The sequence below is a fragment of the Schistocerca americana genome, chromosome X (assembly GCF_021461395.2).
Source record: "Schistocerca americana isolate TAMUIC-IGC-003095 chromosome X, iqSchAmer2.1, whole genome shotgun sequence".
In the NCBI taxonomy this organism is placed as follows: Eukaryota; Metazoa; Arthropoda; class Insecta; order Orthoptera; family Acrididae; genus Schistocerca; species Schistocerca americana.
In genome coordinates this window covers 302,462,596-302,484,481 of record NC_060130.1, presented here as the reverse complement: position 1 = coordinate 302,484,481, position 21,886 = coordinate 302,462,596, and the positions used below count along the sequence as shown (strand labels likewise).

The following is a 21,886-nucleotide window of genomic DNA, read 5'->3' as shown; positions in this document are numbered from 1 at the left end:
GTTACAGGCTGAAGCGCCTAGTAGCGCTTGGCCACAATGGCCGGCCGAATAAAGAAACAAAGCAGTCGTGAACTAAGAGGCGAGTTTGGGACGGCAGCTTCCATCTACCAACTACGTTCGTAGGCCTACTCTAGTAGTAGAGGGTCCCTTGTACCACTACTAGTCATTTCCTATCCTGTCCCACTCGCAAATGAAGCGAGGTAAAAACGACTGTCTGGGTGCTTCCGTACGAGCGCTGATTTCTGTTATCTTATCTTCACGGTCAGCAGCTGTAGGGCAGTAGGATCTTTCTGTGGTCTGTCGCAAATGCCGGCTCTCTAAATTTTCTCAACAGTGTTATGCGAAAAGGACCTCTTCTTCTCACCAGGGATTCCCATTTGAGCTCACGGAACATTTCTGTAGTCACTATCGTGTTAATGGTTCCTACTGGTACCAAATATAGCAGCACGTCTCTTGAGTTACTTCGATGTCTTCCATTAATACGACCTGATGGGGACCTCAGCAATCTAGAAGCACCCAAGAATGAGTCGCACAAGTGTTCTGCACGCGATGTATTCTATAAATGAACTGCAGTTTCATAGAATTCTGCAGGTAAACCGAAGTCGACAATTCGGCTCCCCAACAAGAAATCGTACATACTGGCTCCATTTCATATCGCTTTACAGGGGTATCGAGGGAGACTCGGATTAAGCAAAAGAATAATTCTAACTCAGCTATCGACAAAAGTGATGTTCATTTCTACACCGCAGAGCCTGTACTTTCTCACGTCTGTGCCAGGTGACACGTCTAGTTGTCGAGACAGCTGCAGACGGTGAATAGTGTCCAGCGAGGGAAAAATGGATGTCCACACGTCTATTTATGCGACCTAACATGTGTTACCTTTTATTCTCGGGATCCCTACGTGAGGTATTCATCCGATTTCACCTTCACTTCACACGTATTTTCCACAAAACGTGTGGAGTAAAGGTGAGAGTGAGATTATATAATGGTGTGAAAACAGTGCACACAAGAGCAGTAGAGAGAGATACCCATCAGAGATATACAACTGGACGGAAAATATAACATGCCGTCAGATCGACAAAAAAGCGGCACAAAACCGGTCTGTAAACATGCATTTTCCGCTATCAGTGTTATTTTCAGAAATAAAATTGAACCGCAGAAGATGGCACATAGATGTTGAAACATGTCTGCGTGAATCAAAAAATAAGATGGAGTTCATGTTGTTGTTGTTGTTATGGTCTTCAGTCCAGAGACTGGTTTGATGCAGCTCTCCGTGCTACTCTATCCTGCGCAAGCTTCTTCATCTCCCAGTACCTACTGCAACCTACATCCTTCTGAATCTGCTTACTGTATTCATCTCTTGGTCTCCCTCTACAATTTTTACCCTTGATGCCTCAGAAGATGTCCTACGCCTCGCGGGATTAGCCGAGCGGTCTCAGACGCTGCAGTCATGGACTGTGCGGCTAATCCCGGCGGAGGTTCGAGTCCTCCCTCGGGCATGCGTGTGTGTGTTTGTCCTTAGGATAATTTAGGATAAGTAGTGTGTAAGCTTAGGGACTGATGATCTTAGCAGTTAAGTCCCATAAGATTTCACACACATTTTTGAACATGCCCTACCCTTCTTCTAGTCAAGTTGTGCCACAAACTTCTCTTCTCCCCAATCCTATTCAATACCTCCTCATTAGTTATGTGGTCTACCCATCTAATCTTCAGCATTCTTCTGTAGCACCACATTTCTAAAACTTCTATTCTCTTCTTGTGCAAACTATTTATCGTCCATGTTTCACTTCCATGCATGGCTACACTCCATACAAATACTTTCAGAAAGGACTTCCTGACACTTAAATCTATACTCGATGTTAACAAATTTCTCTTCTTCAGAAACGCTTTCCTTGCCATTGCCAATCAACATTTTATATCCTCTCTACTTCGACCATCATCAGTTATTTTGCTCCCCAAATAGCAAAACTCCTTTACTACTTTAAGTGTTTCATTTCCTAATCTAATTCTCTCATAACACCCGATTTAATTCGACTACATTCCATTATCCTCGATTTGCTTTTGTTGATATTCATCTTATATTCTCCTTTCAAGACACTGTCCATTTCGTTCAGGTGCTCTTCCAAGTCCTTTACTGTCTCTGACAGAATTACAATGTCATCGGCGAACCTCAAAGTTTTTATTTCTTCTCGATGGATTTTAACACTTACTCCGAATTTTTCTTTTGTTTCCTTTACTGCTTGCTCAATATACGGATGGAATAACAGTTCATAATAAACCCAAATTCCTTCCTTTCCTACCAGTATTACTCTGATACTGGTTCTCTAAATTTACTCAACAAATTACCGCGAGAAGTACGTCTTTGCAAACATTCCCGTACAAATCACTGAACATTTCTGTTAAGCTTTCGTAGCACCTATGGAGACCTGTTGCGATCGTAGCAGCACGTCCTTCAATTCGCCCTATTTCTGCTATCGTGTATACTTACTCGAACAGTGCCGCAGACCTGGGTGCACAAATGTCTTGTCTGCAAAATCCTTTACGAATTCACCGCACTTTCCCGGAATCATTTATGGTGGTGACTGGATTTGTGTGGACATTTATGAATTATAATTTAATTTTATTAGCACTCGAGTGTATCATTTGCATATTAAATAAACGTATCTAGTTAGATTCCCACAGACATTTGTTTTGAGAAACTAAATGTATTAGAAAATGTTCAAATGTGTGTGAATTCCTAAGGGACCAAACTACTGAGGTCATCGGCTCCTAGACTTACACACTACTTAAACTAACTTAATCTAACCTTCGCTAAGAACAACAGACACACAACCATGCCCGTGGATGGTGTAGGTTATTTGGAGGTGTTCAAAGTGACTAAGGAGAGGTGGGAATTTCATGAGTTAGTAAAAAGGATCCTTGTGGAAGAAGATAAGTTGATGCAGAAAGCGAGGCAGAGAGCATGGCATTCAAGGATCTGGAGGAACTTAAAGAATTTAGCAGCAGCAGATATTCATGCAACATTTGCATAGGAAATGATGGGGTGTACCAGGGATATGTACATATTAAGGACAGCAGAGGGGTGTAGTCCCCATTTTTGACTAGTGAGTAATTTATTCTATGGTTGGCTTTCTGTTGAATGGTTAGTGTGTGAGGTTTCCATGGTAGTTGCCGGTCAAAGGTTAGTCCAAGGTATTTTAATGTGTTAGTTAGCTGGATGGGACGCTTGTAATTGGTGAGGTACAAGACGGAAGGTGCGGGTAGTGTGGCGTATAATTATAGCCTGGGTTTTGGAGGGGTTAATCTTAGGAGACATTGGTTACACCAAGAGGTAAACTGATTGAAGTGGATTTGGAGGGATCTTTGGGACTTTTGAAGCGTAGGATAGATGGCGAGGTAAGCAGTTCATCAGCATACTGAAGGAGGTGGATGGGAGGAAGTGATTTGGGCATATTGGCACTGTATAGGAGGTAAAGGAGATGGGAGATAACGGGACCTTGGGGCGATCCTGCAGTGGGGCGGAAGGTATGGGAATTGGTGTAGTTAACAATGATGTAGGATGGGCGATTGGAGATGAAGGATGCAATAAGGTGGACATGGTTGATTGGAAGTGCAGAAGTCTGGAGTTTGAAAAGGAGACCAGAATGCCATACACGGTCGTATGGTTCCACTAGGTCAGGGGAACAAATTGGCGAATTTACGGTTGAAGAGCTGTTCGGATAGGAGTGGGTGAGGTTCAGGAATGAACTATCTTCTATATCTATATAGTAACAAAACTTCAAAACCACCATGTCTGTCCGTTTGAACACGCTAATCTTTAAAACTAGTTGATGAATTTTTGTGGGATTTTCACAGATAACTTGAGTGTGGCGGGGGGCTGTATAAAAGTTTTATTTCATCAAATTCGGATAAAAAAAAAGTTATCGTGATTTGAAGTTTTTGGAGTATGCTCAGCTTAGTAATTAGGATGTTTACATTACAGTTAAGCGCCACAATCTTATCTTTACGAATACAGATTAACATTGATTTTCCTGGCTAGGATATGCGGATTTACTGGTTTCACGTTGTATATTAAAATTTAACGAAACTGCTTTGTTTCTTTCGACAGGTTTCATTTATGTTTGATTTTTGGCTAGGAAAAAAAACTAATTTATTGACACACTGATCCTATATGGGTTCCGTTTGACCGATTAAAGTACGGAACCCGAAAAAGTGACTGTAATCAAAGGCCCTACTTTAATTACTGTTTCGAAGCGCGGTCGTATAGTTAAGATCGTTCCCAGTATTGTAATGGTGCCTGGAAAGAGACAAACGGAACTGGCTGGCGGAATTTGATGGGAATGTTGTAATGGAAGTCATTTAACAGGCGGTGGTCGGCTGGCAGCATCTCGCAGCGGTGCGTGTTCAAAAATGTGTGTGAAATTTTATGGGACTTAACTGCTAAGGTCACCAGTCCCTAAGCTTACACACTACTTAACCTAAATTATCCTAAGGACAAACACACACACCCAGCCCGAGGGAGGACTCGAACCTCCGCCGGGACCAGCCGCACAGTCCATGACTGCAGCGCCTAAGACTGCTCGGCTAATCCCGCGCGGCTAGCGGTGCGTGTCTTTGAACTGATGTCGGACGTTAGGGTCTGTGCTCACAGGTGAAGTATTAACAAGGCCATTACAGGTGGCCTTGCTCTGGTGTCTCCAAGTGAAGTCTGTACTATTGAGTCTCGCCGGGAAATATATCTGATCGTGCACCCGATTGGCCGGTTGATGTCCTTATCCTGGCCAATCAAATTATTTTGCGACATCTTTCTTAACTGTACCGACCACAATTCCCACGGTAGAAAGACCACACACAACTTCCAAGAAAGTTATTCCTAGAAGGCATTCCCTCACTATGCAAGATGCGTTTCATCCAATATTCATCTCTACCTTCGAAATGCGCCCTTAAATCTGCAAACGTCCGCTTTCCCTCCAGCCTGACAGTATGGTAATTTTGTCAGAGACGGCAATGGACTTGCAAGAACAGTCGAACGGAATGGATAGTACTTGAAGAGAAGTTATGGGATGAGCATCAACAAAGGTACAATAAGGGTAAATGGAACGTAGTCGAATTAAATCAGGCGAGGCTGAGGAAATTAGATTAGGAAATGAAACACTGAAAATAGCGGATGAGTTTCGATATTTGGGCATCAAAATAACAAATTATTGCGGAAATAGAGAGAATATGAAATGCAGACCGGCGATTGTAAGAAAAGCGTTTCTGAAAAAGAAAAATTTGTTAACATCCACTATACACCGAGAAGCCAAAGAAACTGGTGCACCTGCCCAATATCGTGTAGGGCCCCCGCGAGCACGCAGAAGTGCCGCTACAAGACGTGGCATGGACTCGACTAACGTCTGAAGTAATCCTGGAGGGAACTGACGTAATGAATCCTGCAGGACTGTCCATAAATCCGTAAGACACCGACGGGGTGGAGATCACTTCTGAACAGCACATTGCAAGGCATCCCAGATATGTTCAATAATGTTCATGTTTGGGGTGGCCAGCGGAAGTGTTTGAACTCAGAAGAGTGTTCCTGGAGCCACTCTGTAACAATTCTGGTCTTGTGGGATGTCACATTGTCCTGCTGGAATTGACGAAGTCCGTCGGAAAGCACAATGGACATGAATGGATGCAGGTGATGAGACAAGATGCTTACATACGTGTCACCTTTCACAGTCATATCCAGACGTATGGGGAGTCCCATATCACATCCAACAGCACACGCCCCACACCATTACAGAGCCTTCACCAGCTTGAACATTCCCCTGCTGACATGCAGAGTCCATGGATTCATGAGGTTGTCTCCATACCCGTACATGTCCATCAGCTCGATACAATTTGAAACGAGACTTGTCCGACCAGGCAACATGTTTCCAGTCATCAACAGTCCAATGTTGGTGTTGACGGGCCCAGGCGAGGCGTAAAGCTTTGTGTCGTGCAGTCATCAAGGATGCACGAATGAGCCTTCGGCTCCGAAAGCCCATATCACTGATGATTCGTTGAAAGGTTCGCACGTTGACACTTGTTGATCGCCCAGCATTGAAATCTGCAGCAATTTGCGGAAGGGTTGCACTTCTGTCACGTTGAACGATTGCCTACAGTCGTCGTTGGTCCTGTTCCTGCAGGATCTTTTTCTGGCTGCAGCGATGTCTCAGATTTGATGTTTTGCTGGATTCCTGATATTCACGGTACACTCGTGAAATGGTCGTACGGGAAAATCCCTACTTAATTTTCTAGCTCGGAGATGCTGTGTCCCATCGCTCGCGCGCCGACTGTAACACCATGTTCAGACTCACTTAAATCTTGATAACCTGCCATTGTAGCAGCAGTAACCGATTTAACAACAGCGCCAGACACTTGTTGTCTTACATAGGCGTTACTGACGGTAGTGCCATATTCTACCTGTGTTCATATCTCTGTATATGCCGGCCGGTGTGGCCAAGCGGTTAAAGGCGCTACAGTCTGGAACCGCGTGACCGCTACGGTCGCAGGTTCGAATCCTGCCTTGGGCATGGATGTGTGTGATGTCCTTAGGTTAGTTAGGTTTAAGTAGTTCTAAGTTCTAGCGGACTGATGACCTTAGAAGTTAAGTCCCATAGTGCTCAGAGCCATTTGAACCACACCATCTGTATATGAATGCGCATGCCTATACAAGTTTCTTTGGCGCTTCAGTGTAAATTGAAATGTTAGGAAGGCTTTTCCGAAGGTATTTATCTGGAGTGCGGCCTTATACATAAGTGAGACATGGACGATAAGCAGATCAGACAATAAAAGAATAGAAGCTTTTGAAATGTAGTCCTACATAAGAATGTTGAAAGTTAGACAGGTAAATCCAGTAACTAATATGGAGGCAAGGAATCGAATTGAGGAAAAAAGAAATTTGTAACACAAATTGATCAAAAGAAGGAATTGGCTGATTTGACATTTCCTGAGGCATGAAGGAATCGTCGATTTCGTAATGGAATATAATGTGTGTGTGTGTGTGTGTGTGTGTGTGTGTGTGTGTGTGTGTAAAGGGGGGGGGGGGGTAAAACCTGTAAAGGGAGACTAACGCGTGTACGCATTAAACAGATCCAAATAGGCGCAGGTTGCATTTTGCACAGGATAGACTAGCTTGTAGAGCTGCATCAAACCAGTCTTCCTGCTGAAGACCGCAACAACAACAGTGACAGAATGGGTGTGGGTCCGATACCTGTTCGGACGTAAAATACAGGCTGCATTTCCTTGGCTGCCGACTGCACAGATATTTGGAGGCTGCTGTACCAGGCGGCCATTGTGGCTAGACGGCAGGCGAAGCGTCTCGTGTGGCCGATGTAGTACACATTCCAACAAATGTAATGTTTTCATTCGCCTTAAATACTACTGATTTTGGATGTTCCACCCATTTCGTTGCACCACATAATATTATCTCTAAATATTTATACTACGCGACATGTTCAACAAGTTCACTATTAACCTTGTAATCCGATAGTGTAAGGCTCTTTCTTCTTGTGATGAACATTAGGGTATTTATCCAATTTAAAAGAGATCTGTCATAGATTACAGCAAGGAAAAATTTTCCAAAATTATTTCGTATTTCCTTGCAGCCGACCAACGACGATATGTTCCTGTAGACAACTGCAGCTCTAGGTTACGAGCAAGGTGGCAAGACAATAAATCTGTATTTCGGAGGACAGGGCTTCAAATCTTAGTTTTAGGTTATCCGTCATTTCCGTATCTCTTTGAAACTCACCAGACTGGCCATTTTGAGGCGTTACCCCGCCGTCTGCAGTCTATTTATGGTCGGTTTTCTTCATTTTACTAACTATACCGCAGGAACAGCAATTTATTGTAGTCTCCTTAAAGTAAATTATAGTAGTTTGTTTCATACCATCTCAGTGCTATTGGTGTTGGCTATTACCTCCTCGTAAGTGAATTTCTGTGATTATTGTTTACTGTGAACTCTATATTTATTGTGAACTTTATTGATGTTGTTACCTGAAGTTCCTTTTCGTTTTAGATCTTGTGCCCTGTAAGATATTACCGCTAAAAGCAACTCAATGAAATTCATTGACGTTCACTGTACCTGGATTGAGAATACTAACAAGAATCTATGACTGCAATATTCGTTACTTTTAATTGCGTGATTTTCAAGGAATCGGAAATCGTTTCTGATAAAACACAGTAGCATCTACAAAATTGTACTGCTCAAAAGAATTAGGTGAACACAACATTGGGCGTCTGCCATATTCCACCGAGCAATAATTGCTGAAACGCATGACAGGTGTCGAAAACAAAGTGGAAACAATCATTTATCCCGTCATCCTGGGTGCTTTACATTGCACTTTGACTGCCTCAATAACGTGTATGCCCTCCGTGAGCATTTATCACCTCCTGAAACTTATGTAGCATGTTCTGTGTAAGTCCGCGGATAACACCCCGTGGTATACATTCCCATTCTTCAGTGAGAGATCTTGAGAGTTCTTGGAGTGGTGGAACAGGAAGACCACGAACACATCTGTCAGGTATGTTCCGGGGCTCACCGCTGGCTATTCCATTACATAAACGTCCAGGCTTCGCAAGACGTGTCGCCTACCACCTGTACCCTTGCACTGTCGTGCATGAGAAAGAATTCAGGGCCAGCACGCGGTCCAACAGGATTTGTTCGATATACTGCCTGGCGGTAAGACGACCATGGACAACGACAAGATCCGTACGACTGTCAACACTGATGCCTCCCCGCACCATCGCAGAACCTTAGCCGAATCTGTCGATTTCCTGGGCACTATTTGGCAGGTACGACTCACCTCAGTGTCTCCAAACACGAAAGCGACCATCACGTTGTGTCAGGGGAAATCTGGACTCCTCTGGGAACAACACGTTTCGCCAGTGACGATGTCGCCAGTTGACATGGGAACGGCAGAACTGAAGGCAAGTTGCTAGATATTGTCGTATCAAACGGGGTACTAGAACAGGACGTAAGGTCCTTTCCCGTAACCTTTTCCTTAAAGTCTGATCCGACACAGAGGCTCCTGTAGCCCGTCTGAGATCGTACCGCAGCTGTACGACGCCGCAACGCAGAGATGGTCAGTGGGGTTGTAATGCGTCGGCGACCTTGTCCAACTCGCCTTGTGTGCTCACCTGTCTCCCTGTAGCGTGTCCACAACATATGGCTGACAGATGGTGAGACATCGTCATCTGCAGTCCGTCATTCAGGTGTCAGGCACATTGCCCTTGCAAGTTGCACTGCAGTAACGTGTCTCCAGGATCGCTAACTGCATTCGTGGAGATATAGCACCCGCTCCTTTTACCGCCACTGTCTACCATCATGGGGAGATCTGAAGATGGTATAAAACAGACCGAAACCAAACCGGTAACCTCAAGGAAAAAAGAAGTTTCTTGCGGTTGTGACTGTTCATGTTCATTCACGCCCCAGTTATACTACCGGGGTCCGCCGCCGTAGCTGAGTGGTCATCGCAGCTGACAACCATGCGGAGCACGAGGGCTGGATTCCCGGTACTGCCAGGGCTTTTTCCTGGGTAGGAGAGCACTCAGCCTCGTGAGGCCAGTTAAGGAGCTACGTGACTGCGTAGTAGCGGCTCCAGGTCACGGAAACTGACAGCGGCTGGGAAAACGATGTGCTGACACCACGCCCCCCATACCGCATCCAATGACGCCATTGACGGAGGATGACATGTCGATCGGTCGGTATCGTTGGGCGCGCCAGGGCCTGTGGATGCAGTATCCAACCGGGGAAAGTGGACGCACATTTTTACGTGGAGCTCGAACCACGTGTCATTCCTGGCGACTCCTCCATCGCTGTAATGTGAAGTGTATATTACAGAGATACTGAAAACTTTTGTGGCCCTACCGGGATTCGAGCCTGCGACCTTTCGGTATAGGGCACGCGCTTTACCAGTGCACCATCACGCCTGGCATATAATAATAATTCGTGCTTAGAACGTCGCTTTAGCTTAAGAAATTGCGATTTAGAGAAATACAGTATTTGTAAAGCATTCGTCAGAAAATATGAGACGTAACTTATATGTGTACCGCAACTGATTTAAGAACTATAATAACAACAAACTCTCTCAACTTTGAGACCATCAAAATTTACACGATATAATACTGAAGTGTTCATTCACCACCATCAGAGGAGGAGATTAGTGTGTAACGTTCCGTCGACAACAAGGTCATTAGAGATGGAGCCCAAGCTCGGATTAGGGAAGGATGAGGAAGAAAATCAGATGCGCCCTTTCAAAGGAAACATCCCGGCATTTGCCTGAAGTGATTTAGGGAAATCACGGAAGACCTAAACCAGAATGGCCGGGCACGGGTTTGAACAGTCGTCCTTTCGAATGCGAGTCCAGTGTGCTAACCACTGCGCCACCTCGCTATCATTCGCCACTGTATTTCAATTAGCACTTCGATGATTGTGAACACAGGTCTGTAGACTGTGGGTATATCTACGTAAATGAGGAGACTAATACATTCGGATAGTCCGTCGTTTTGTTATTTTTATGTTAGTGATCTTGGCTAACTTGCTTGGTACTGTTGGTTATACCTGAGAACCCATGGACCGAGTCGGATTTGTTGTCAGCACAGCTACAGTCAGCCAACGAATGGGTACCTGGCTGTCATGTCCTCTACAGGCGGTCAGAAGGCAAGCCCAGATACGTGGGTAATGTTACGGCGTAAAGGTGTGTTAAAGCCGGGTTCACACACGTAACGAAAGTATCGCCACAAGTCAAGTCATTCTGAAGTGGCGCTGCGAGCTACCGTTCACACAGGACGCCACAAATTCTTCGTAATTGCGCAGTTTGCAAAATGGCGTCACCTGTCTCAGCTGATTAAACGGCTGTACATATTACTAAATAAGATGTTTTGGAAACATAATAAATGTAAAATATTACTTACCAAAGTGTTTCTCGTCTCTCTTGTCTCGACTACATGTTTTAAGAACCGGTCTGCAGCTTCAAACCAAGCAAGGCTGAGTTTATAAATACCGTCTGTAGACGCACCACTCTTAAGTGATTTCAGTACTTTTTTATGTTCAATTATGTAAGCATTTCAAATGCTTCGAATTTTTAATTTTGTTGTAGCTACATCAATTCCAGGTACATATTCACGCATACTGTTTACTATTTCAATTAATGCAGCATCTCTCAAATTTCTGTCTTTGTATGATTCGCTTTTGTGGTTCCAAAGGCATTCTCGTTCTTGATACACCTCCAAGAATCTCATAATTGTCGCTGTTGACCACTTTTCCGACATATTAATAACAAACGCACAAACAAAAGCACTGTCTGCGAACGAATACGCACTAGAAAGGTTTGAATCCAGCCGCGAGGTAGCAATCGAATGACGTTATTCGATTGTGTAGAAGGCAAAATGGCGCAACAAAGTAGAACCAAGTTGAACATTTTGTGGCGTGACAAAAGTTGCGCTTCTTAAATGGCGCCACCGAAAACTAGGAGTTCACACATGCAACTACAAAGCAACTGCAGCTCGCCATTAGCAGTGGCGATACTTTTGTTGCCTGTGTGAACCCGGCTTTAGACTGTGGTAAACGCAAGCGCCGACACGCCAATCGGGGACGAGAGAGCAGAGAAGGCTGTGAAAAAGACGTCACCCAATTGCACGCTGACCGCCCCTCCACAGAGGACGACAACGCGACAGCAGCGGCCTCTATGCGAAGAGCAGCCAGTTGAAGACTACTCAGTTCTACGAAAAGCTTCAAGACCAGCGACCTGTGTAGAAGCGTTCAAAGCTCATTACTTTGCTCTTACATTCTATGTAGCTCAAACCTGGAATTGTTACAATGAATAGATTTCTTATTTTGTCTGTCGCCCTTTGCTTACAACACGAAGTTAAGTATTGTATTTTTTTCCTTTCGTAATAAAACTCATTAATACGATTTGCTTGAATTGTTTGTCTAGCGATCCAAGAAAGCATGTTTCCTAGACACCCCATGTTCGACGAATCGGCAGGATTCAACAGGCAAGAAACTAGAAAGAATCCTGTGTTCAAGATAGCTTACAATTTTTGAAGTATTCCTTGTCCTTTTCGAGTCCCTTAATTTTCGCGTGTCTTTATTTTCCATAATTTACCTGAGAAATTGGAAACTGGTACGTGTAAAATATAAACAATTCCACTAAAATGTATTTCGCGACCTCCCACCCTTTCCACCCGTCCGTCTGCCCAGGGCCTTTTTTTGCACCCGTTTCAGCTCGTCGTTGATCCATTAACTCAGTTTTTTTATTAACAGAGGGTAGCTAACCCTCTGACCGAACACGCTGAGTTACCGTGCCGTCGGGCTCTTGGTCAGTGGCGGGCAACAGCTGCCGCAATAGCCAATACTATGTGACGGGAGTCCGAACCTTTTCTGTTCTGTATCGGCTGATCTGTTCATTATGTAACGTCCTCAGATGCAGACGCGCTGTATGTGGAATGAGAAGATGTGTCTCAGCAACCCCAGATATCGGGTGGCCTCTTATCTGTTTAGCTGTTCTTGATTTATTTTTATTGAAGGACATCGTCAACCCGCAAGTTTCAGCTTGGCTGGAAAACCGAAACAAACTATGAAATATTATGCTGAGAAAAATATAAATTATGTGAATCGATGATTTGTGCCCAGCCCTTGCACATACCCGCAAAGCAAAGCCATTCATTACATTAAACAGGTACTTAGTCCTAGTCTTTCTGCATCTCCTTACATCTATCCTACGTTGATACTTTCTTGTAAATTTCTTTTTGCCATGCTCGATCTTGCTGACCTCCGCAGTTGTTATTCGTTTATGGAATTTTGATGGAGAACGGATTAGTCACAAATAGTTTTGGAAAAGTTCTACTTTATTGCCACTACCGCTTTCGTAGCCATCTTCAGATGGCCGCGCTTTGTTTTACAACAATTCAGAACGGTATTTGCGTAGGTAGCGCCACATTATACGTTTTATGGATGATTTTAATAATGCAGAAAAACACGCTAACGTGCAAAATTTGTATCATATTGAGTACCATGTTTCACACGAATGATTTTCCCTGAATCCATGCTTATTCACTGAGAGAAGGAACATCTCTTCCCGGAAAGTCGTAATGTTAGAATTTATATTACTAAGCAACTGCCTCAGACCCGGTTCTAGTTACAACTTACCTATCTAACAGCTTCCAGGGGCAGCGACAATTTCATTTTCAATGTTTTGCGTAGTTATTAACCGAATTTAAAAATTTAAAATGCTGTCATAATCTACTCATGAAGAGGTCTGATCTGATGTTAAAAGTTTAACACAATAAGACAAGTGTTACAATTCGAAATTGTGTGTTTTATGGAGGCTGTTTAACTTAAAGCGAACAAATACCCGGACTATATTCATCCAGTATTTGAGAATGAGATCACTTTAGCGGCTTCTAGCAGACTTTACACGTAATTTCAAACCTTTACGAAACCTTTTCTCGCTGATACCCCCCACAAAATGACGGAAGGAAAGAAGTTTATCGCTTATTACATTTATGCTCTTCATGCAGCAGAAATTCCTATTGTAAGACAAATAGTTCAGAAGATATGACGTCATAAACATAGTAATGCGTGAGAAACCTGTTTTGTTTAAAATGGAGCGCAGAATACACAGACTATATTTATCCAGTGTTTCATTGTGAAAGCACTTAGGGACTTCCAACAAACCTTTAGCGTATCCAAACTTTTTCTCGCTTACATTCGTAAGTCAATTATTTAGCACAGCACCTAATTTATTTAGCAATCAGACGTTTGAAGCTGTTTTATATATGGGAATCGATTCTTAAAAGAATCGGGGGTTTACTGGAATTCCTGTATCCTGCAACAGACGGACTTTACCGATAGTTTCCTGTAAATCTGTGTATCCGACGTTCTGCCATTTGTCGTAAACAGGAGTGTCCTACTCTCTCTTCCATTCACGAGGGGCTGCGGAAGAGACTTTGACAAATATGACCTGGGAAAGTTGCTAATTAAACGTAAATTTAGCAGGATTTTCATCAGGAAACACAAAACACTTCGCCATCGTCAAAATCTGAAAGTAGTACTTTAAATTATTACTACATCATAGAAAAGCAAAAAGTGACAGAGCTGTTTATAACCTATATGTACAACGTCCTAAATGTTAACTAAATAATATAAACAAAGATTTGTACATATTCCAGGCCTCTGGAGATTGTTTGCAAACAATAAAGACGAAAAGCATGTGGCACAAAAACTGTGTTCTATGCAGCTGTGATTAGACAGTCACAAAGTAATAATTAACAGCATACTGTTTTAATTTTCAGTTTGAACCTAGCATTATGGGAGTACAAATAAACTGCTTTTGTGGATATTTCCTAGTTTTATTTCATAACTCGTTGGACACCCTGTATTTCAGGCCGTTGATTCAAAACGGTGGCATTCATATTAATGACATAAGAAGATGACCTTTGCATAAATGCTTAGTATCTGGAGACCACAGTAATCTACCATAAAAATGGGTAACTATCCATCTCTTGATGTATAATTAGTTTTGTGTACTTCTGGACAAATTTAATTCTTGGGGTATGACACGTTTTCAAATTCACCAAGAGCGGCCGTATAATAGTTTGTAGAGGGGGGAGGGGGGCAAGGCATGGGGGCACGGAGTATTTTTAATATTTTGAAAGATAAATAGTGACTTGCAAGTTGCCATTAAAAAGGTTCTCTTGCAATCCTGTTAAATACCTGCGTAATGCCGACTTTTCAGTCATTTTAATTGAAGAAAAGCACCTGACTGCATTATATTTTTCCTTTCACTGAGAGCTAGGGGGAGGGGGGGCGGCGGCCACCCCCCTTCCCCCGGGTATGGACGCCCTTGAAATTCACGGAATTAGTTGTATCATAACCGGGACTGTTGCTACATAAACAATGTTGGCGATAGACTATTTTCGCTACAATAGTTTTTTATGACCTTACGTGGACGAAATGACATTGTAGGAACGAAACTGTGACGAGAACGTGCGTTTACAGTCGCGGGCAGACGGAAAGGCTTCTTCCCGTAGACAGAAGACAGGACGACGAGGATTTTCTTCTAATTGTGTGTGTGTGGGGGGGAGAGGGGGGGGGTGTATGTGTGTGTGTGTGTGTGTGTGTGGTTTCCTGGTCCCGGGGCACCTACTTCCCCACTCGCTTGGCACGGCCCTACGTAAAGCGTCAAGGAAATGCGAGCGTCAGAGCGTTACTGAAAATACTGATCTGGCAAAAGGCTAAAGAAAGACGCTTGCCATTCCACGAAAGCCTATCTTCAGAGTTTCAAGAACCAGTTTTACCTAAGAAATCTTCCACAGTCCCTTGTGAATCGCTCCTATAGGAAGCTCGGAAACAAGAGTGGAGCTGCAGACTAACTAGTTGACAAACTCGGCGTTGCCCGGGCTTTCATCTAGCCAATTTTGTATTAGAAACGAAAGTAAAAAATGAACTGTGTTTGTAGCGAAGTATCGAAACAATTTCATTTCCATGTATTCTTGAAAACACCTTTGAAATTATGAAACAGTCGTACGAAGAAATAAGCACAATGTGCAAATGTGTAAATACAGTATCCAAATTAAGAAACATTATCCCGGACAGTTTCCGAAGGCTGGACGCCACTGCTTCGTGTGTCGACAACGCGATTCTGTAAACGTCTCTGCGGCAACGCGTCTTCATAGCTCTATAGACGGCTATCGTTTTCGCCGACAGCCATTTGTGCTTCGGAGTTGAGTTGTCAAAAGGGCTGTCAGATGTCAAGGGCCTCCTTAAATTGACTCGACAGTAGGAGTGTCTTAGTGGTAAAGAATAAATACTTCATGCAGGATGCGGCATTTTTTTTATGGATGGTACCATGATATACTTTTGGAGGTGTATTTATCTGCGTATGTGGATACTCCTGCGAAATTTATTGCGAATACAGTCAGTAGCGCAGAAGTAATACATTTAAACGTCATGCATGATGCGACAGTTTTTCACGCATCTCATTGTTTATGACGTCATATCTCGTGAACTATAATAGTAGGTGGGTCTTTCCCCAGCGCGGCTGTTCAGTGACAGTATGGGAACACACACACACACACACACACACACACACACACACACACACACACACACACAGCGTCGTTCCGAAAGGATGTCATTTAACTTTTTGTCACAGTCCTTGTTTCTCAGTAAAACATGTCAGCTTCTGCTTTCCATATTTTCATAATTTAAAGTTACGGATATGTACCTTTTATGAATAACTATGGGATTATTTAAAATTTCTTTAAAAGGCATCGCCTTGTTGCATGTGAACCTTGATTCAAGTGATATAACTAGAGTCTAATTAAGAAATAAAAAGAGCTACTTGCGTCTATGGTAACGAAGTTGAGCGATCGCATCAATGTTCAAACGATTAGTTTGTCTTGCAGAAGTTCTGCGGATATGGATGTCAGTTTCTAGAAAACCACACACACACGCACATAAGGGTTCCTTTCAAAGGTGGTAGAATGGACCAAAACAAGAAAAAATATCTGATAAACATGGGCACTAAAATGCCTACCGTCACAGCCATGAGCTCTTGTTCATTAGGGCAGATGTACCGGTATTCCGCAGTAGCGAAGATAAACAAGTGCTCGTGGCTCATAAGATATGCACTTCAGAACCCCTGCTTTGGACTATATTAGCACTTTTCAAATATGGAAAGCGAAGAGCTTTCAGCAGAAGAGACGTGTCTCACAGTTTCGAACATATTGAGGTATGCATTTTAGAGACCTAGCTTACTCGATACTATTTTGCTCCATACTACCACCTCTGGAAGTGTCGGTGAAGTTCTGGCTCGTTTGGTTTCACTTAAAATAGTACGCAACACTGCAAAAGTCGACGGCATGCACTGTGTGTGTCTTGTTTCCCCCGCTCACGGTGCCTGTTGTTCACAACAGTAATGCCCACTTTAAATTGTTGCCGTCAAGTTTGCATTAAGTACTGCTCGGTTCTGTCTAGAGTTTTGTTTCCAGCAGTGAGAGCTATACGTTGATAGTGATACACAGCAGTACTATGGATAGGGTTATTGAATAAGAATCGGCCGATATGCCCATGGTATGATTTTACTGAATGCAATGAAAGAACTGTACAACGACTGACGCTGTGCTGAGCTGTTCCGCACCGACGGCAAGCGCAACACAGAACCTTAGCGCGTAACAAACCGAATAAACCATAATTACATTACTACTCTCTAACGAGCGGCCCTTGTACCAAAATACCAGAAGATACCCCTGAGCAAACTCTCAAAGTTTGGTTTGATGGTGGAAAGTATATTTTACGTCAATGAAAAGCTCTGCAAACTCGTCATCCTATTCAGGAAAACATCCCCCTTTTTTTTTTTTTTTTTTTTTTTTTTTTTTTTTACATGTATGTGTACAGAATATAGACTGCAGTTTATTGGCAATTGGCTGCCGACACAAAGAATAGCTTGATATTGTATTGAGACATACGATGAATGTTACGGATAATGTTTCTCGCTTCGCCTTGTAATCAGTAGAAAGACAACGAAGCGCTTCTTTTCTCGTCATAAAATATTTAGAAAGCAGACGCACAGACTCTTGTTTTCCAGATTGCACACTGGTTGCAGCTTTCTGCCTTCTAAGACTGCTCTCCCTGAAAAATTTGATCGCATACTTCATAGTTTCCATTGTGTTTCTAATATCTACCAGATCATAGACGTCTTTGACCACTAGATTCAACTGATGGGAAAAAACTTTGTGTTCTGCCTTACGGCAGGTCTTGTCATGGGGGAAGCCTCGTCAGAGAGGTCCGCCGCATGAGCGTCTAGGGAATTAATCCCAGTGGTGGTTTCCCGTTGCCTTCCACCGGCGATGATGAAATGATAATGATTATAACACAACACTCAGTCCCTGAGCGGAGAAAATCCCCGACCCTGCCGGGAATCGAACCCGGGCCCTTGTCGTGACAGACCGCCGCGCTGACCACTTTTTTTCGATATAGTTCGTTGCGTTTGGTCTGGGTGGACGTCACAAGACATCCGTTCAAGTTGATCGTTGATTCCTTGACTCAGTTTTTTATTAGAGAGAGCACGCAGCCCTCTGACTGAACACGCTGAGCTACCGTGCCGGCGTTTTTATTTCTGATCAGTAACTGAATGCCACGACATTACCTTTACTAACCACTGTGGACTACCTGTCAAATCCTAAACCAATAGTCGTAGTAATTTCTAATCCAACTTCTTCCGTGAAATGTAGAACATCCCCTCCAACACGTCCTCGACAAATTCTTGTTTCGTTGTACAGAGAACACCAGCGTCATCTTTAATAATCTTAGATTTTTGCTCCTTGCCACCAATGTTGGCAGTCTCGTCAGTCTTTGACCAATTTTCATTAGTTTCTTGAGTATAGATTCACAAATGTTAATAAGATCATTCTGGACCCTGTGATACAGAGATTTAAATTTTTCTGAGTGCGTCCGTATGTGAAATCCAAGAATTTTATTTCCTGTATTTAGGGAGCAAGGAAGTGGGTCTTACAAATACTTACCTTTAGAGTATTTTCCACGAAGTGAAGAATCACGAACACAACAAAGTATTATTGTTTTTGGAATAGACTTATGTTTGGTTCCGTTCATCTCAATTTGCTCAGCCATGGTTGAGTTCGATTTTTCAATAACCATTCTTGTCTTTGTCCTCACATAATCACAAAAAAATTGACTGCAGTCGCTATTTCTTTAAGGCAATGTGAATTTGAATGAGCCCGTGCATCTTCCCTGAAATGTTTAAACTCCTTTAAAGTCTAAACCATTAAGTCTATGCCTCATTTATTTACCGATATTAAATATCGACCAATAAAATTAATTTCAACTATAATTGAATCCATGAATGCTGAATTCGCATATACCAGAAGAGAGTAATAGTTTTCGATAAGACTTAGTCCGTGATACATCTATTTCGTACATTTGACAGCAAAATACGTTACAAATTGAGAATTTCTGTTGTTATTGACTAGCAGTTGACGCCTCTCTCAATGGTGAAATGCATAGCCAATATAGGTGTTTGATCAATCATGTCGCTGATCAATGGTTCTGAGTGAAGTGTGGTATCAACGTCTGCATTTATCAAGTTTATTTTACTCCCATATCTTCATTAAAAACCTAGCTATGGTAATAATTAGTGGTGGAGGGGAAGCAATCAGAGCCAGCCGGCCTGGGTGGCCGAGCGGTTCTCGGCGCTACAGTCTGGAACCGCGCGACCGCTACGGTCGCAGGTTCGAATCCTGCCTCGGGCATGGATGTGTGTGATGTCCTTAGGTTAGTTAGGTTTAAGTGGTTCTAAGTTCTAGGGAACTGATTACCTCAAAAGTTAAGTCCCATAGTGCTCAGAGGCATTTGAACCATTTTTTAATCCGAGCCATCATCTTCCCCCTTTACAGACGCCCCATCGGCAAGATACATGCATGGGCCTATTTGTTTATTTGCGCCCGTAAGCACCAGACATACTTCCTTCCTATTTATTTATCACCTTTCAAATAAAAATATGTTCAAGATTTTTTTACTTAGTCCACATCCTTTAGGACCATTTTACTTGGGATCTGTTGAAGATACATTTGTACATACCATATTTGTATATTTCTTTTTCTTTATAAATATTCATTGTGTATTCTTGTTGTTATGACATATTTTACATACTTGAGAATCTACTCACTATGGATCTACTGGAACGAAAAGTACATCTAATCTTATCTATAATTTGTCAAAAATCTGGTTTCGTTTCTACTTAACGTTACGTACATTGTCTAAATAAATAAATTACACCAGAAAAGTTCCGTGTTCTTCTAACCTTATACTCGCCATTAATATATCTTCTAAAGAACCGTGATACCCCATAGTAGTGATGTAAGTAGCAATGAGTTATATCAGTATTTCATTAGCTGGTGATCGAAAATAAAATAAGCGTTGGTGTTATCACCGTTGCACTGCTACACAGGCGTCAGGCCTGAAGGTGACTCGTTCCCCCCTCGTGAGCAGTTCTGCGCATGCGCGGTAACGAGCTAGCTATATATCCCACTGAGCTCGCCTGATCCTTTACATTTACAGTGTAAGAGGGACTGCTTGCGGCCGTAGTGATACTATACTTTGAATAAAATGAAGGAAACATATGTCAAACCAAATGTTGCCGAACTGCAGGATATCGCGAATAAGCTGCGCATCCACAGTATAGAAGCAACAAATACTGCAAAATCAGGGTGAGTAAGGTGTTCGAGATAAATAAGTTCTGGAAATTCGTATAACGCAAAGTTGCCTAACAATTATTTTGCCTGGCAATTGTAGCCGTTTTAATTATCCTTCGCATGTGGAACAGGCCTGAAACATGCATCAGTTCCTTTTGAGTATTCATAACCTTGTAAAATGGACGAAAGTTCACATTTGTTACCGGTACCGGTCTTGCGTCTGCACGTGTGCAGGTAGGCGCCTGATAATGCTTGTTCTTTACTGCTGGGGTATTATCGCCATGAGTGGCATATGCACGAAGCCCAATTCTGTAGCAAGAAAGAGATGAAGTGTCTTTTTAATAAATCTTTTTTTGTCCGCTGTTTATGTAATAAGGTCTCTCGTGTTAAAGCGCATGACAAGTGATCCGAAGTGTTTCAAAATATATACATTCGTTTAATGTACGGCATGCGCGTAACCGTCTAATTTGTATTGGATAATTTTGATACGAAAAAGACCGAAATTTTGCTAAGGGAGGTTTTCTTCGTAATATTTTCTATAGGCAATTACATACCTATTAAAAGTTTAAAGAAAAATAATTATGATTGGTCATAATGACATTTAAATAGTTGGTAAGTCAGAGGACTGTATAAAGGGCTTCAACAGGGGTTAAATATGGACGGAATTGTTTTATGTGTACAATGCCGCATCCTCTTGTTTCTTGTTAGGCGAACGAAATTACACTGTGAAGCACACGGCAATTCGTGTCATTTCTCAGATCCACTGTGAGTATGAGCTTTCTTTGCGAAGATCCTTTAAAAAAGCACCAAAAAGATATTGCCAGCTATGAAAGAAACCGCAGATGACTGAGCCGAATTTTAAGTGGGCATTTCGCATTCGCGTATGCGTCACTGTGACGTAGTATCCGCTCCTGCTACAATTATCGTAGATTGTTGGGGGGGAAAAATTACTATTGGGCAGGGCAAACGCGGGAATCTGAGACAAATTAAGTAGATCATCGTTAAAATTTTGGCTGCTTCATAATGATAATATTTGTGTTTGAAGATAAGTGTGTACTTACCAGGCGCTGATAGGGGAACAATTTGATCCAACACACCGATTTAACCAGAGGGAAAAATTTGCATTTTTAGTATAACAGCTGTGCATTCCTCCTTTTCAGCGACAAGTATTGTTATTCTATGTGTTTCATGTGGAAGCAACTGGCTACTGTTACCTTCTTATGATACAGCAGTTCTAGTATTGTAGTTTAAAATTTATTGAAAGACAACTCTTGGTTAATTGCTAGTACTGTTTGTTTGTTTCAGCCATCCAACATCATGTGCATCAATGGCAGAAATCATGTCTGTTCTGTTTTTCAATACAATGCGTTACAAGATTTCGGAGCCACGAGACCCATCAAGTGACAGATTCATACTATCAAAGGGTCATGCCGCACCTATTTTGTATGCAGGTTTGTGCTATCTTTTTATTTTTAGCCCTTTTACTTGCCAGTAATAAATATCATTGACTGAATCTAAGACCTACTTTACTTTGCTAAACCACACAAATAAAGGCCTCTGGATTTGCTCCATTAAAAGGAACATCAGTTGCTCACGTTGTCGGGCCATTCGTATGTAACCAATTGTTTTGTCCTTGTTGTTGGTATTT

At 42.5% G+C, this 21,886-nt stretch overlaps 1 protein-coding gene across 2 annotated transcripts in view; it reads left to right on the top strand.

Moving 5' to 3' along the window:
• Positions 1-21,886, top strand: part of LOC124555025 (transketolase) — a 160,329-nt gene that overhangs the window by 101,850 nt on the left and 36,593 nt on the right. The window contains exons 1-2 of one of the 2 annotated variants that reach the window (XM_047128779.1): positions 20,082-20,253; positions 21,544-21,689. In XM_047128779.1, coding sequence (XP_046984735.1) covers positions 20,153-20,253; positions 21,544-21,689 — 247 coding nt within the window. In that variant the 5' untranslated portion in view covers positions 20,082-20,152. Of the gene's footprint in view, positions 1-20,081; positions 20,254-21,543; positions 21,690-21,886 lie in introns of those variants that run through there. The other variant, XM_047128778.1, reaches the window with a different exon arrangement.